Here is a 17,566-nt window from a genome sequence, read left to right as displayed (position 1 = left end):
AAATTGCCTTGATTTAATGACGTCGAAGCCATAGGTAAAGGACACATACAGATGGTTTTACAGCCAACATATGCATCCCCATCTGGCGGGGCAGCGTATGTCACAGCGTTTGGTCCTCTGTGAATCAGGAGGCTGAAAACAGTGGAGCTCCTCTCACTGATTCCTCGCGTCCTTGACAGCAGTGTTATGCTTTCATCATTTTCCATCTCAGTAACACGTGTTCTCTGTCCTCATCTCTGATCGCAGTGTTACTTTTAACTCCATCGCTCTCTTTATTTCACTGACTCCAGCGGAAATGTCTCCATTTTCAAGCCCATTTGCCGATGTAAATGATGCTCATTCTATTGAACTAGAGCACATTACTGACAGGTATGCTGCCTTAGAATAAATATGTGGCAGTGTTTTTGTTGACGTATGGATAGGAGGTTGAGCAGGCACCTTTTCATACTAAACATTTACCAGTTGAAGTGAACACTTTTCACATGAACGGTTTCATCCTTCATTCTTCGTGGGGTTGCCAGAATGGCCTCTGCGGTAAAAGCTTGTGCGCGGCATCCTGTCACAGCAGCATGCCCAACCACTCTGCGGCATCAAGGACATTCAATGACTTTCCATACATACAGACACACTCCACTCCAGTTAAGGCATACACTCAACGTCGTGGAATCTTTCTTTATTAAAAGGAAAATAAATAATGTTTGAAAAATATCTGGAAATGTGTGATGAGATGACATTTAATATTTGGTGGGAGGAAGTGATTAGCACGTGATATTGGAGTGACCTACTCATGTGATGGAACTGCACAGTAGAGAAATTAGGGCTGCAGCTAGCAATTATTTACATTATTCAATAAGCTGCCAATATTCTTTTACTCCTCCATGTTATGTCCTAATTTCTCAAAGCCTAAGATGATTTTGCTTGAAAAATTATTTATCAGTTATCGAAAGAGTCTGCAATTAAAGATAAGTTAGTCATAATAACAATGAATTCATACAAACCTATTAGGTTAGTAACCTATTAGTTAGTAAAATAACAATTTTAACATTACCTTAAAATTGTTACCGGTATATTCAATTCAATTTAATTGTGTAGCCCAAAATCACAAATCTGCCTCAGAGGGTTTTACAATCTGTCCTTGGGTCCTCGCAACGGAAAAAGACCCCCTCCCAACATTTTTAAAATATATTTAAAAAAAGGAAAACACCTCAGAGAGGGATCCCTCTGCTTGGCTGGTCAGACGTGGAATAGATTCCATGTGTACAAATTGAACAATATAATAGAATTACAAAAAAGTAAATCCATATAATATCAATTATAAATTCATTAAATTATCATTAAATTAAATTAGCATGAGTATAGCAGTAGTATATCCAATAATAGCAGAGTAATAATAGACATTTAAAATTCAAAATTATCTAAATTGATGCGGCCGGAATAGAAATATAATTTTTCTTCATTACACACATTCTTCTCCTTGTCAAAATCTGTTACCGATATTGCCCACAATGCAACTCCAGGCAACATGTTAAGACATCTGATATGACAACCCGGTGGCACACATTGCGACAGAGGAAGGTGGTCGAGCTACAGGTACAACAAAAACTGTGAAGGAAGTGCCAGCACAAAGCAATCTAACAGCAGCACTGCTGGGACCTATTAGTCTCCGGTCTTCTTTATTAGTACGCCTCAGCAACAATGGCTTCCTACTCTGCAGCGTGAAGATTTAAGTGTATATAAACACAGTTGAGAAAATGCTGAGCTCATACTGGAGATATAAAACTGTTGGCAATTTTAAACAGTGAGTAATTTAAAAAGTAATCCGTAAAAGACGAGTAGTCACCCGTAGCTAATAACTGGACCACCAGAACAGAAGTGGCTCAAGCTCCCAGATTTGATGCCTGCTGCATCCTCTCTTGTCTTTGTTTTGACTTTGAGTGCCAGATGTCGCTGTCCCAACACCTGTGCAATAAATCACTGCTAGTGTTCTACCATGATGACAACATGACATTACTGTGTTACTGTCTGCCACTGGTTTACTAGACTGGGCAGGAACACTATTACAATTGAACATTCATGCAAGTTTATATAACTAAATATTTCTCTTTTTCATCAAAGACTCTCCTGACGTTCTGAAGAATGGATTTAACAATGATATAAAAATAAGAGTAATGCAAGAAAAATGGAAGCAACAGTTTCAATTTATAATCAAACACTGAACACATGTTTCGAGATATCTTAAGGGTTGAACAGTAATTGTCTTTTTCTCTCTGCATTGTGAATACACATTCAGACACGCTGCAGAAACGGACAAAATTATGCTGGATAAAAATATGCTGGATAAAAATAACTACACAAGAACTTGCATGTTTAATCAGTTATAAGAAAAATGAATATGTTCTCCCAGCCACATGTCAAAAACACATTTGCAAACTTAGACCAAGTTCCCCAAAGTCTCAGACACCAGCTGACTGCGTTGACTAATATGTCCAGTGTGTTCCCCGCTGGGCGATACTTCACAGGGCCGACAGGACTCTGGCCTCCTGCTCCTTTTGCATTCATCTCATTCCAGACTTTGTCCCACTTTTACTTCTGTAACTGCAATAATATTTTAAATCTTGAGCCCCGAACCAAACATTCGTGAGTAGTAAGTGGAAAGGTCTTAAAACAACAGGAACATGAATCAACATAATTAATTATTAGCAGTTAGACATCATTGATACTGTATGTTCTTAATCTGTGAGCAAATCCACAGCTATGATCTATGACACAATCACAATATTTAAAGGATGTGCTCACTGATAAACAATTGCAGATAAGATCATTATCAGCAACACTAGTGGCAGTTATTATTTGTTTTATGTGCACAGATATTGTGGTTATTTTCATTCTGTGATTTAGTTTCCTACAAAGAACAATTCTTCAAAACGCTCAGGCTGGATAATTACAGCCATCTACCCTACAGGAATTATTAAACGCCCCGTTCCCCAAAGAGCTATTTGAAAGCCAAAGAACTCCAACACATTTTTAAAAAGTTTTTAAAATATGCAGCGCTTTGTGTGACCTTACAATTTGTTATGCTTGGAAAGTTTCTGTGTTTCGATTTTATGATTGAACTTTTGGCAAACATTGGTTTTCAGTCCATGCCAGGGAGGAATATTACAACCACAAAACAGGCCACGTAACCTTGAGCGGTAGAACATGCTCCTGCAGCAGCACGAGAATAAACTGCTCACCTGCTTTGAGTTTACAGCAACAGGGGAGACGTGTGCGGTATGTAATTAACTATAATTTCATCCAAATTAAATTGTTTTGCTCACAGCTACACAATTGTTTTGAACCAATGCTATTTAAAACTCGATTGCTTATATAACTAGGGCAAAAAGTACTCTTTCCTTGCACACCTACGCTTTCCATAAAAAGCTAAAGCCTTTGCTCATGTTAGTCCAACATTTTCAAAGTTAGGTGTAAGGATCTGAATGTGCATTTAATGGACTCTCTATTTGTAATGTTTCCTCAGACAGACTCGGCTTCACGAGGAGTCGGGCGAATGCTGCTGGTGGCGAATGATATGCGATATAAAGAAATGATTAGATTTCATAGACAATGCTCCATGGAAATGAACGACATGAATGCGATATGCAAAAAATGCAGCTTCGACGATGGCAGGGGAATAAAAAACGATTCAATCTCACAAGTGCCAATCTCTTGAGGTCCACTCTGAGACATTACAGGCATTGGGTTTGGCGGTGCTGTATTTCCTGGACCGAGTGTTCAATGTGCAGACTGTGCAGAGACCCTCTCTGGGAAAACGAATCCAGCTTCAGCTCGATTTATGCCTGTTGAGTTTGTTCGCTAATTGGTTACTTTAAAGATCATTGGTCAGATGCTTGCCATATCAATAGGAAATTGACTAAAACTAAAAAGTAATTGGTGAAAGAATACGTTTTTTTCAATTAATTTGGGACATCAGAAGGACACTGGCTTCACATGGCTCTCCTATGGCTTCTACCATCAGTTCTTTAATTGCTTATGGCAGGTCTACACATTCTCTAAGACGTTTGGCTTTTCTTAGTCACTTACTTGACTTTTCAGTTGCCGTGTGAATAGAATATTAACAGGAACTCAAGGTAATCGCAAAACAGATCAATCCAACTTCCAAAATAATTAATAACAAGGGTTTCCACTTAAAGAACAACATGTGTTCTAATTCCTTTTATTAATGAATAGGTTTTAGCCATCATTCCCATCACTGGATGTCATAGTCACACGATGCAGAGTCTCAGGCGAATATTCACTCATCGTTTCTGATTTAACATGAGCTACAGCGAGTCAACCTTTGACTTTCTTTTCTTTTGAAGTAGTTGCCCGGTCATTCAATCAGCAAAGTGGCTCAGCCATGAATACATTACCTTTGTCCAGACCCGTGACACATTAACCTTGACAACATGACCGAAACAGAATTTTATCTGTTGACCAGGTCACATCTCAAAGTGATGCCCCTCTCTGCCATGCCGTGAATAATTAATGTGAGATGGGGCGAGAAAGCAAGTCGAAGCTGGGCAACTTCCCCCCAATACATCGGCAAAGTGGACATATAGCACTCTCATCCTTATAGCTATCGATTATGTGCCACGTTAGCCAGCAGCTTGGCAATAGATTACGGACAAAATAGACAACAAGACACCCTGACTGTCCACACTTGTTAAGTGCAGATTTTGGAATAGGGCTCGGGGTTGGAAGCGAGGCGAGCTGGAGGATTGCAAGACCTTCGCGAATAGAAATGAACCCGGCGTTCTCATTCATATGTAATACATGGATTGCTGGGAATATTAGCTTTATCAGCTATGTCTCTCAGTATGCGGAAAATGAGGACATTTGGTGATGTGCACAATGACGGACCCACATCTGAAGGATTTGTCTGTTACACCTTGATCCTTTAGGAAAGCCTCCTGCCTTATCTGTCGTAAAGCCGATTTGGAGCCCGCTGACCGCATCAGTGGGCATCAGGGGGGTGGCAGTTCTCGGCGAGAAAAAGCTCTGCTGATACGCAGATATTCTGCAAGCATGTGCATGCTGACATTCTGAGGATTAGTTCCAAACTCCAGCTACTTGAACTTTGATGGACAATTAATATACACTTTCACTTTCAGATGCATATTATCCAGAATAAATTCTATTTTGGTTGCAGGTTTGGATTTATCTGGAGGCAGCCTAATGTCTTCCCTCAAATGAACCCAGGCATTTATTACAGGTTAACATGAATAATGTTTTAAATAAAGAATGCTGTGCAAGAGCTTTGCATATGTGGTCGACATCATGTCTCAAGTCATTCCAGAGGGATTAACATTTGTAAAAATCATTGTCACATGCTGTGTAAGGACCATGCATAATGAATTGCATTGGCTACTTGGGCCCTTTTGGAAAGGTGGTGATGGGTATCTAAACGGCTTTTCAAAACCTGACATCACTTCACTTTACAAGAACTTTCTTAAAGTCTGTACTCGTCTACATGTTGGCAAATTGGCACCATTTCAGTACGCACAATAACCTTCTAGCGTCTCCGGTTTGCAATGCACCCATGGATGTAGAGATACCTTTCACTGGAATACTTTGATACTAAATAAATCTTAAAAACGGAACCAACTGGAGTATTAGTGCTAATAGTGATATCAGAAAGTGTACGTCGCACTGAATCTAAGGATTTGTATATGACGTCTGCATGTTTAGATTTCCAGTATGACTCTGAGCTGTAGGGCTAATTTTGACACAGATTGCAGCTCAGCGTCTCTCATCCCCTCAACTGGCCCGTGCCCCCTTGCAGAGACGCGAGCCTCACAGTTCGAAAACCTCTGATCGAGATAAATGTGGACACCACAACATTACGTCTAAATGCAAACACCATGAGCATTGCTACTACAACACCTTCTTGTCCTCTGGAAATGCTTTCCAGAATCTGTTTTTCATAGAGAATCCCTGCAGCCCCAAAAGCAACAGTGAGGTCGGCCAGTGATGTTTGGTGATGAGGCTCGGAATCAGCGCTCATCCCAAATGTGTTGGATGCTGCCAGGCGCTCAACGTACGGGCAGTTTTTCCACACCAAACTGTGAAAACCATTTCTTTGTGCATGCGGACATTGTCATGTTGGAACAAAAAAAAGAAAAGGTTTCCTGAAAAAGCTTTTTAACCATGTGGCTCACAGTATGCTCAATACTGTATGCTGTACGTATATAGCATTACTATTTCCGTGGAGTTCAACCCAAGTCATGAAAAGGCTTTAGTCCCAGTCCAATGGTACACAAAATGACTGGATGCAAGCTTGTCCCAATGTTGTTCAGGTAAACCACCATGTCCTTGAATGGGAAACGGTTACAATAACACAAAGCACCTATTCTTGTCAAAGATCTCATGCCAGTTTTTGCCAACACCTTTTTCCCAGACACACATTTATATTTAATATATATAATTACAAACTTGGAGTGCTCATAATAAGCGCGGAGAGCCAAGTGGCAAAATGACAAAATATTTCTCTCCCCCTCCCCCCCCCCCCCAAGCTCGCTTTCTTCCAGGTTCGATGAGCCTTTCCTGGCGTGCGAAATGTTAAACTGATTTACTCTCTGCCGCGTCTCCCCGCCATAACATACCTTATCAACAATGCTAACATGGCAACCATTTGAAATTACAAGGAGTGTACTGTGAATTACTTATATACATGCTGAAGCTTTAATTTGTATTTCTTTATTGCTGACTCTCGCACACAAACTGCAAAATGTGCACAGGGAGCAGGAGTGAAAAGGCTGGGAATGGACAATCATGCTGTGGTGTGCTGCACAATGAAAATGAATTCACCCGTCAGTGAAATCCAGAGCGTTGCATTCAGTAGGCGAGCACAAGATAAATTTCCTGTAGTTGGGAGGATGAGCTCACTTGATGTTTGCTCTTTTTAGGCCTAATTTCCGACAACATGTTAAAGTCACAGTGTTGCTCTGGAAGTCCTTGTGTGATGTACTGAGAGTGGAGGAGAAAAGAAGGAAGAATATTCTTACCTTGATCATTCAATGCTGTTTTTTTTGTCAACACCATTATAGAGGTCTGGTTATTTCATTTACCAAACTGACAGTCACAGCTGAGACCTTCTCACCGTGTAATAACAAAACACATTTCTTGCAGTTTCTCTGCTTACAATATAGATTAACTTTAGCTTCTAATGGTGTTGGCTAGATAAGAATGTCTGCTGCAGCAGCGTGCCTGATTAAAAAAGGTATTATTCAAAACACATCTCCCGAACATTGACCGCAGGGGAAATGAAATGGGTGGAGAGTAAGGGAAATGGCAAACGGAGAGGTGAGATACGGTCGGCTTTCTGTACCTGGCTTCAGGAAGGAAGTTGAGGAGCAGGAGGAAGATCCACAAGCCCAAGTCCAGTGGTTTAGGCTTCCAAAGTGCGGCAGCCATATCAGTTTAAAAAGAGGACTCCTGTAGAAAAGACAGAGGAGGTAGACGGAGATGATGTCATACAGTTTACTGACAAACATGACATTGTAGCGAAAAATTCTGTACAATTTTTTAAAACTTAAGACAAATGCAAATGTGATGAACATCATATCATTGACAAATATATACTTTATTTCGAATACTTATTTAAGACTCAACTGTAGTGAACCACCCTACTTCACCTGCTGCTCTGATCTGTGTTAAATTACCAGCTCTGACAGTGTGTGGCTGGTGTTGTTTTCAATGCATGTGTGTGTGTGGGTGTCTGTGTGTGTCGGTCAGAAGTAATCGTATTTTGGCTGTGAAGGAATGACACCGTCCATGGCTCTGGCAGCAGTAGTGAACTGTCCATCCCAAGGTAGATGCACCATAAAGCAGTGGTCACCAACCTTTTTAAGCCCAAGATCCCTGACCGCGAAGCTGTACAGGAGTCCATAGGTTTCATGAACCAGGTTCTGAATGAACCAATATTAACATTTAATTATCAAATGAAGTTACACCACAATACTGACAACATTCTCAGTCAGTGCAACTAATGTTAGTGCAGTTCAGCTCTGTGTCCCATCACAATGCCATCAGAAGTCATGTGACTCCAGTCGGTGTGATGGCTGTGACTGAACACTGTCTGTGAGTGCCTTGAAGCTTGGCTCACAAGCACAGACAGCAGTCTGAGGCAGTCTGTGAGCTGCCTGTCAGTGAGCCGGCTGCTGGATTTTGATTTTGTGATTTTCTAAACTAGCAGCATATAGGGGCTGGACCAGGGCAAACCTGATTCAGCTCTAACTATAAACACTATCATGAGGAAAGTCTTAAGTCTACTCTTAAATGAGGTGACTGTGTCTGCCTCCCAGACTGAAGGTGGAAGCTGGTTCCATAAAAGAGGAGCTTGATAACTAAAGGCTCTGGCTCCCATCCTACTTTTCAAGACTCTAGGAACTACAAGTAGCCCCACATTTAGTGAGCGTAGCTCTCTAGTGGGGCAATACGGTACGACAAGCTCCTTAAGATATGATGGTGGATCACCAATCAAGGCTTTGTAGGTTGGGAGAAGAATTTAAAATGTGATTCTTGATTTTACGGGGAGCCAGTGCAGAGCAGTGTAGAGTAATGTGATCTATTTTCTTAGTTTTAGAGAGGACACGAGCTGCAGCATTCTGGATCAACTGAAGGGACCTAAGAGACTTATTAGAGCAGCCTCATGATAAGGACTTGCAGTAATCCAGTCTCGAAGTAACGAACGCATGAACCAGTTTTTCTGCATCTTTTTGAGACAAGATGTGCCTGATTAAAAAAATATTACGGAGATGAAAGAATGCAGTCCTTGAGATTTGTCCTGATCAAAGACGCCGAGATTCTTTACAGTGGTGTTGGATGCTAGGGCAATGCCATCTACAGAAACCACATCACCAGATAATTGATCTCTGAGGTGCTCAGGGCCGAGTTTTGTCTGAGTTTAACATCAAGAAGTTGCAGGTCATCCATGTTTTAACTTTAGTGAGCTGGTTGGGCTCCTCTGGTTTGATCGATAGATATAATTGAGTATCATCTGCATCACAGTGAAAGTTTATGGAGTGTTTCCTGATAATATTGCCCAAAGGAAGCATGTATAATGAAAATAAAATTGGTCCAAGCACAGAACCTTGTGGAACTCCGTGACTAACGTTGGTGGTTATCGAGGCTTCATCGCTTACAAATACAAACTGAGATCGATCTGATAAATAGGATTTAAACCAACTTAGTGCCGTGCCTGAAATGCCAATCGACTGATCCAGTCTCTGTTATAGGATGTCATGGTCAATGGTGTCCAACGCAGCACTAAGGTCTAAGAAGACCAGTACAGAGATGAGTCCTTTATCTGATGCTATTAGGAGGTCATTTGTAATTTCCACCAGCGCTGTCTCTGTGCTGTTTTCTAAATCCTGACTGAAACTCCTCAAATAAACTATTATGATGAAGAAAGTAACACAACTGGTTTGTGTGAACATGAGATTAGTTCTGAATTTAGACCGTTGGTGATCAACTCTACAGATATCCTCAGATTTAAATACTTATAATAATAAATACAAGAATATTTGTGTCATTAACAATTACGTTTCACTTGTGTAGTCATGATTATATTCGAACACTGCAAATTTAAGTGAACAAATAAATAAGCACTCTATCGCCACAGTGGACACATCTACAATCTGCAACAGTATCTGCACCGGTGAGGTTAGGGCTCAGTCAGTTTACTCGACCGGTACTTGCTTTCCGCTTTGACATGGTTTTAATCTGAAGTTGCTTTCACCTTGCCGGCGGAGACACATGTCTCTTCAGTTGCATGCCCTTATATGGAGCTGGCGGAGCGTTTCTGTATGCAAATCCAGGTGCACGAGAATGCGCGTTCAATTTAAGAATCCTCATTCGGGGGAGCACAGCTGAGAACAGTTTGGCTGTGTGAAAACCTATTTGCAGGCATTGATGCATCAGGCTGAGATCTTTTCTGACGTTGGTCTTCCGAAGTCCGTAAGAAAAAATGTCAGAAAATGTTCGAGAATGATGCCCAATGTGTTTCTGAATTTATATTTATTTTATTTTGAAGAGCGACAGGGAAAATCTCTGAGATCGACGGGTGAGCGACCACTTCCCTAAAGCATACCCTGCTCTATGGTCTATTGGACTCTAAATGGAATCATCATTTATTAATTGAGCATCATGCTGTATTGAAGAAGACTTGAAACTATGTCGACATTGTTTACTGAGGTACTAGTAGAGCCATTTTCTCATCCACTTCTACACAATCTGACTTTTCTTTGCAAGCAGAGAAGTCGCCCCCTGATGGCCAGTCGAGAGAATGCATGTTTAAGGCACTTCCACAGTAGCTTTCCTTATCAGAACCGGAGGCTGTCACAACCATGCAAGATGCAGTCGAGAAACTTCACAGTCGTGTAGACGAGATCAAACAGAAGGCCAAGTTCAAAGGTGGGTGTGATCCGCGCAAGGGCGCCGACAGTAGAGGGGGGTAGGAAGTATGCTCCTGGCTCATTTGGCACCCCGGCTTGTGTGACCCCATCTCTAGTGGATTTATCCAAGTTACTGTGTCTGTTTGGTCTTGAACTGATACTGCCATTCTTATACCTAACCAACATGACAGTCTTTCATTTTATAAACTGACACTAATCAAAAAAGGGATTTCAGAAACAAATCTGTGTGTTAAGTTAACAAGACCCTCAGAATAGGGATGGGGGTGTTTATAATCAGAAATTCAACATCAGATGTTTACACCTAGCATACAAATCATAATATTTGAAAATATAGATTGTCTGTTTGAGTTTAAAATGTGACTCTGACGATCTGTAATGCTCACACAAATTCTCTAGTCCATAAATGTCACTAAGCAGTGGAGGTTTTCCAACGGTTATTTGCTTGGGTCGTGATATTCGCTGTTTGGTGTTTGGCTGTCTGGAGGTCTCCTCTGAGTCTCTAGCGGCTGATTTCTTGAGATGAACAGCCACAAGCTTTCATATCTCATATTAGGCAAGACATCAGCTCTAATTTGTATTTGGTTATATTATTTGGCTCCTCAGTGGGATGAAAATATCACGATGCTTAAGCCTGTCAGGAGCCACGGAGCTGGTGCTCGCTTCACTCAATTAGCTCAAAGATACAGACCGTTTGATAATTATTGCCATAGAGTTTGCAATTGATCATTTACATTTTAAATGGTATTTAAAGACAATACATGTTTACTTTGTGGTAGATCATCTTCGATTCTTCATGATTTTGTTCTTAATGCTTTTCTTCCTTTAGTTTTTTGGTAAAAGGACTTATATATTCAATTATTTTGAGGTAAAAAACGAGTAAAGCATAAGGTACAGACTCCCCTCCCCACACTAATAATTATTGTACATTCCCAGATTTATCCCGACTTGTAGCTCCAACTATCACCGGAACCAATGTTTGCCAAAATAGACATTAAACATTAAATAAGAAAAAAAACACCTAAATATTCTTAAACCAAATTACACTGCTTATTATAATTACTTTTGCATACATTCATTGTGAGTGCGTGCGTCTGCACTCACACCCACATGACCCCCAGTAATCATGAGAGATGACGCAGTTTACAAACTCCAAGATTAAGAGCGGCACACTAGACACAATTCGACTGAACACTTCCCGGATAAAACCCTGGAATAAACACAATACACAGCAGTACGCAGTCTCCTTCTGTCGAACGTCCCCGCTCTGTGGGACGTTGCACAGCGTCTGCATGGCTCACACTGTGATCATTGGTAATTATTACACGTATTGCAGTCTGGAAATTTAGAGAAAGATGAAATGACCTCTCATGACAAGTATGAGTGTCGCTTGAAAGACACCACGGAGATGGGGGGAGGAGAAGGGGGAGGAGCTAAATGTCTGCAGCACACACACACACGCGCATGCATGCACGCACGCCCGCATGCACACCCACGTGTAGCAGCTGCGAACGTACTTGAAAGGCTTTCATTGTGCTTTTGTGAGAATCAGCCCACCTTTATTGACACTGTACGGGGAGAGGAGATCAAACCGCGTCCTCTGGGACTGCGGTGCTCCGGGTTTACACTGTGAGCCACCGATCATTTACAGGAGGAGTAAACAAATAAGGACACATTTTGGGTTAGCGTAAAAAAAATAAAAAATTGCTGCAACCTGTTACCATCCTTCTGCACTGCATTTGTGATGCCTCCGGGTGAAACTGCGTTTTAAAGAGCTGTCTTGATATTGATTGTGGCTGAGCACCAAGTGAAAGATCCACATCTAATAAGTCTTTACACTGGCAGTGATGCTTGTGAGCCAAAAAACTGACTTAGCCTACCAGTTAAGTATTTAAAAATGAAGTTGTGAATCTGTGATCGGTTTGTGACCCAAAATCATTTTGAGGAGAGCCGGTTGTAAGAACTGACAAATGAAGTGATACTTTGACGCCACTGCTTTTTTTCTTCTTCCACAGTTTCAATCCATGCGCTTACTCAGGGATTTGACAGTAACCAATATACATTGGCGTACTGCTTCATAAATCCAAGGGCCAGGAGGTGTTATCGATGTAAACACATTTACAGTCATCGTTATTAACCTACATGCGAGTGTCCTCGTTGCCATAAATAAAGCAGCCATCCATCTATTTTTTTCTCATTTGGCTGAGAAATACTAAATTGGGTTACTTCTGCAACATGGGACAGAACTCATAAAGGTCCAAGGGAGAAAAATGAGCAAACATTGTCAAGTAAGCCATGCAATGTTAGCTATAACCTCAATATATATATTGTTTACCATGCTTTCCCCCTAAACTGAGTTAGTCGAGTGGCCACTTTAAAAAACAAATTGTAAATGTTGCCAATTAAATGGACTACAGTTCATGCAAATTAGCTTCTATTTCCTAATTTGCACCCTCATCTCCCTTTCAACAGAGGACACGCTCAAGGGCAAGTCAAGTCCCCGACTGTGCCAAATATAAAACACTGTGTTGATTGACAAACACTCGTAAACAGCAGACAACTGGCTTCCTAGATTTTTTTTCTTTGAGGATATAATATTAGGCGTTATCAACCTCCGTTCTTCCCCTCTTTCCTTTCTCTCTTTACATTTTGCAAAGCGGGTACGAGTTAAAACCAATTCTAAATCGTTATCCATTAAACATTTTACGTTCCCCATAAAATGCCCTCTGGCGTCAGAGGTGTCATTTCCTTGTCTTAATGTCCGTCTGAATATTGCAGTGCTAATTTCCTGACATATTGCCACCTATTCAAGTCACTTCCACTCACATGAGAATCATCTGTGCTCATCTCAGCGACAGTGCGCTATGTGTCTGTCGTAATTGAATGGCAGGGTGAGTTCTCGTTAACAAGCCGTGTCAACTCTAATAATGTGCTCAGTAAACAAGAAAAGTAAAGTTTCAAAGGATTACAAAATAAAAGGAAAGATTCAAACGATTCTCATTAGTCAGTCCATATTCCTATCGGATCTCTGTTGTGTTCTGTTTATTCAGTACATTAACACAACCACCAATTAGAGCAGCTGTACAATCTCCTAGAAAGCTTAATAGACAGCACTCTTACAAGTGTCAACAAATTAATTCCATATCAAAAAAAGAAAGACAAACAGGCATTAAAATACTGGCTGCCGGCCGGCGTCTACAATTCTGCACCCGATTTACAAATACCTGTCATGCAAATGAAGGGCTCAGTGCGTCAGCGGTCCCTGGAGCTCAGATTGCGCTTGAAACAGAATATGAAAGAAAAGGAAAAAAGGCACGGTGCTTTTGTTGGCAAATTAAAAATAGCTTGCCTCAGGTGACAGTAAAGCACTTTCCATTTCCCACTCTTCCAACATTTGTTATCAATTCTGTCCCTTTTTTTATGCAATGAGTAATGTAATCACATTTGACAGAATTAAAAGGCTATACATGTTTTTGATGCAAATAAGCTCAATAATCCGACTGGAAGACTATGCTCAGTGATTTGTGAAACAATCCAGATAATAAGTGGTGAAATAATAAGTGGCAGGGTCTATTTTGCTCTTAGAAAGATGTCAGTTGGGGCCAATTTGGTTCAGTTATTTGTATAGTTATAGCAGTCAGGATCTAAAGGGAACTGAAATGTCATATTGTTCATGGCATGTTGTTGATGCAAATAAAGCCCCAACAGTGCAGTTACTGCATAGGAAGTCAGAGAGCAGCTAAAAACCTCATCAGCCAATAAAAACTGACTGCAGTAATTGTTGGATTTAGGACACGGCTCTATAGTCACGTAATCCATGCGGCTGTTCATTAAAAATAGCCCTAAATCCTGTCACATTTGGTTTGATATGACAGTCTAGCGCTGAGAATCTAACAGTGATCTTTGTGGTTTGAAATTCAACAACATATTTAAAAAATATATATTAAAACTGCAACTACTGTCAGTCATGTCTGCACTTCTATAACTATTTCAGTCTACACCGTCTATCACCTGCTTCTCATGGCAGGTACTGATAAGTAAACCGGTAATAACACACTTCTGTATTTACCTGCTGTTTTTAAGGAAAAGGCTAAATGTACACACGTACATAGTCTGTATTAGTAGTAGTCGTTCATTTTAAACATTGTTCTTCATACAAAAACCTAGTTGTTTCTTTTAAACACCATACCAATTGTGATTGTGATCCCAATGCCTTTAAATAGAGGCGCATCTCTGAAAGGCAATAACTAACAAGTGGCTAAATTAGACAACAAAGACATCATCAGGCCAGCTTCCACCCTCTCAGCCTCGTTGTGTAAACTCGCGTCCGCGTTACCGTAGCCTGGCCCGTTTATAGTCCCTTTACTTGTGCTGATTGCATTCACACTTAAATAATCAAAATGGTGTTCATTTGTGAAAATGATGTTGTTGAACGAAATGTGTCAGTATCATAAACGTTGTTTGCCACAGAGCTTATATCATGCGATAGTGCAACAAATCCAATGGAAATATCCCGTTGCTTTTTACCACGTCAATTCAGTCCAAATGCCCACATTTGAAACATGAAGGATGGTGTCAATGGTAACAGAGGAACACAAGGTTGACCTAATGAGTGAGGAAAATGTTTCTGTTTCTCTTTTGGGACTACGGGCATGAGCGTTGTTTTGATCATTAGGCCCCGTCGTTGCCAAATAATCAATGTATAAGGGCTGCCGGGAAAAAATAGTCTCTACTAGGGTGAATAATTTATCAAGATTTATGTTTGTTCCCTCAGAGACATGTAATGAGAGTACAATGGTGACATTAGGAGCACAGCACTGCATGACAATTTGCTTCTCTTGTTGTTTTTAGGGCTGGTGAAAGATACATTTATCTCCTCTGCATTTAAGGAGAAGTGACTCGATATAGCTTTTTATTAGTGCTGAACTTGGCAGGAATCTACAGAATAAAGTCCATCTCTGTTTTTGCCAAGCCTTCTTGGAAAAGGCTTACTCTTCCTTGACTGCACATTTATGAGGCTGGAATACGGCAACCTGAAACTCACCGTCTTTATCCATTAGCATAAAGAAATTAATAACATAATATACCAGATGGAGCTATTTTCTTTTTAACATGAACAGATTTGGGCTTGCCATGCCGTGTGCGTGAACTTACCCGAAAGTAGAGGGAATAACAGAAATACGGTTTCCATAATTAAGCGAGAGTGCTTAAAAGCAAAACGCTGTCACAGCCTTTAAACATTTGCAATTTGGTGGACAGAAGGAGCTCAAAGCGTTTTTTTAGAAAGTAAAATGTAAACCGCTAGCACAAGATTGTGGCAGTAACAATACTGCGCATGTGACAGTGAATCTGACTTGATACTTGTCAATGTTTTCAGGGGCTTAAGATCCCTTCAGGGCTGTGCAAGAGACGACCAGAGAAATGAAAATTCCTGTAAGCACTTTCGGGTACAGTAATGTTTAAACCCTCTGACGTGCCACTTTGGTTTCCATAAAATCATGATGGCTTGCTGCTCTGGGAATGGCCTCATACGACATTTCTCCCTGGCCTGCCTAATGTGTAACAACCCATTGTGCTCCCCTTTCACATGTTAAAGTGATGTTGGGCTGTTAGATGGAGCTAACAGCTCCCTCTGTGTCCAAATGAATCTGATATGGCTAACATCTTGTTTAACATTTCTAGAAGCTGTCAACGGGCACCTGTCAAGTGGCTAATGGTTAAGATCTATAATGCTTACCCAGTTGAGCATGTTTGCACACGCTGAGGCCAGCTGGGAAATTTGCTGTACATACGGCTGACTCTACAATATTTGATATCCATTTATTAAATCTGTAAAGTTGACAATCTAGATATAACTGGAGAGTGTTCTCAGACACTGGTACCATTTGAGCTCAATGAACGGTTAACTTAATAACCCTGATGATTCCCTGACACATTTTGTAAGGAACCTGCCATTACATGTTTCCAATAATAATTGACTGGTCACAATCAGTTATTCTTAAATGGACTCCACTTCGAATAGCGTAACTGGGAATATACTTCTGCTCTATTACTGAAATCACACATGATTATAAAAGGAGCGTAATGGGGCATTTCACCCTGCAGTAACATTAATTATACTGTTGGGAGAAGGAGATCTGTCATGTAAATCAGTGTGATTTTAACAATTAGAGACACGAAAAACCCAAACTAATGGCGATCTGCTTTCTGGTCATGACAGCCATAAAGAAAAAAAAACTAAAGAAAAAATACTTGTGGAAAGCAACTGTTAAACCGCAGACAGGGCGCCTGCCTGCCTCGTAGGTGAAATCTGTCACAGTTCATGAAGGTTCCCAGTGAGGAGCAATACCTTACCGAGCACTCGCCACTCGTGCACATGTATTACCTCCGGGCCTTGTTATGAAGTTTGCAGCTCACTGCCCGCGAAATTCAGATGGCAGGACTTCACTGTTGATAGTTTTACATTCTGTTAATCCTTTTAATGGCTAACGTTGTTACTGGTTTATATTTAAATTTCAGAGACTAGCTCTTCACGGACCGTAATGGGGAATTAGTATGAAGTATAAGCGCTCGTTTGGGCTGTGTAAAGAGCAAATGCCAGATGGGGGGAAAAAAATCTTGAATCGAGGAAACACTGTCTGGCTCGAGTAATTCTCCACTAATTCCGTTTCAACATCATCATTAAATAAACAGGAAAAAAGGAACTATAACATTATTAGCAGTGGTTCTACTGCGAAAATACAGTACAGTATATGTTTCAAGCTTTAGGGCCTGAGAGCAGGAAAAAGAAGCCACTGTTGGTTCAAGAGAACGAGAAGACAAAATAATACAACAACTTAACTACAACACAATTAATGTTGCTTGCCCATGTGGATACTGGAAAAGCAGGATAGTCTCTTCTGGGTTTAAAATTCAATCGTAATACAAACAAAAATACTGCTGTTTCCCTCAAAAAACATATTAAGTGTTATAATCTGTGACTCATTGACAATATAATAAAAACATGTACGGTAATTTATAACCAATTTACAAAAAAATGTGGGACATCGTGACACCTGTTTGCTTACCAAAATATGTTATATTCAATACAGTCGGGATGATGAATAATGTCAAAT

At 40.5% G+C, this 17,566-nt stretch overlaps 1 protein-coding gene across 1 annotated transcript in view; it reads right to left on the bottom strand.

The window, feature by feature from the left end:
• Positions 1–7,452, bottom strand: part of gabra3 (gamma-aminobutyric acid type A receptor subunit alpha3) — a 57,134-nt gene extending 49,682 nt beyond the window's left edge. Inside the window, exon 1 of the mRNA XM_056411367.1 lies at positions 7,367–7,452. Coding sequence (XP_056267342.1) covers positions 7,367–7,452 — 86 coding nt within the window. The remainder of the gene's footprint in view (positions 1–7,366) is intronic.
• Between the last annotated feature and the right edge of the window lie 10,114 nt (positions 7,453–17,566).

Source organism: Pseudoliparis swirei, chromosome 3, assembly GCF_029220125.1.
Source record: "Pseudoliparis swirei isolate HS2019 ecotype Mariana Trench chromosome 3, NWPU_hadal_v1, whole genome shotgun sequence".
Taxonomy (NCBI): domain Eukaryota; kingdom Metazoa; phylum Chordata; class Actinopteri; order Perciformes; family Liparidae; genus Pseudoliparis; species Pseudoliparis swirei.
Note: the sequence above shows the minus strand (reverse complement) of the source record. Positions and strands in the feature narration are given on the sequence as shown.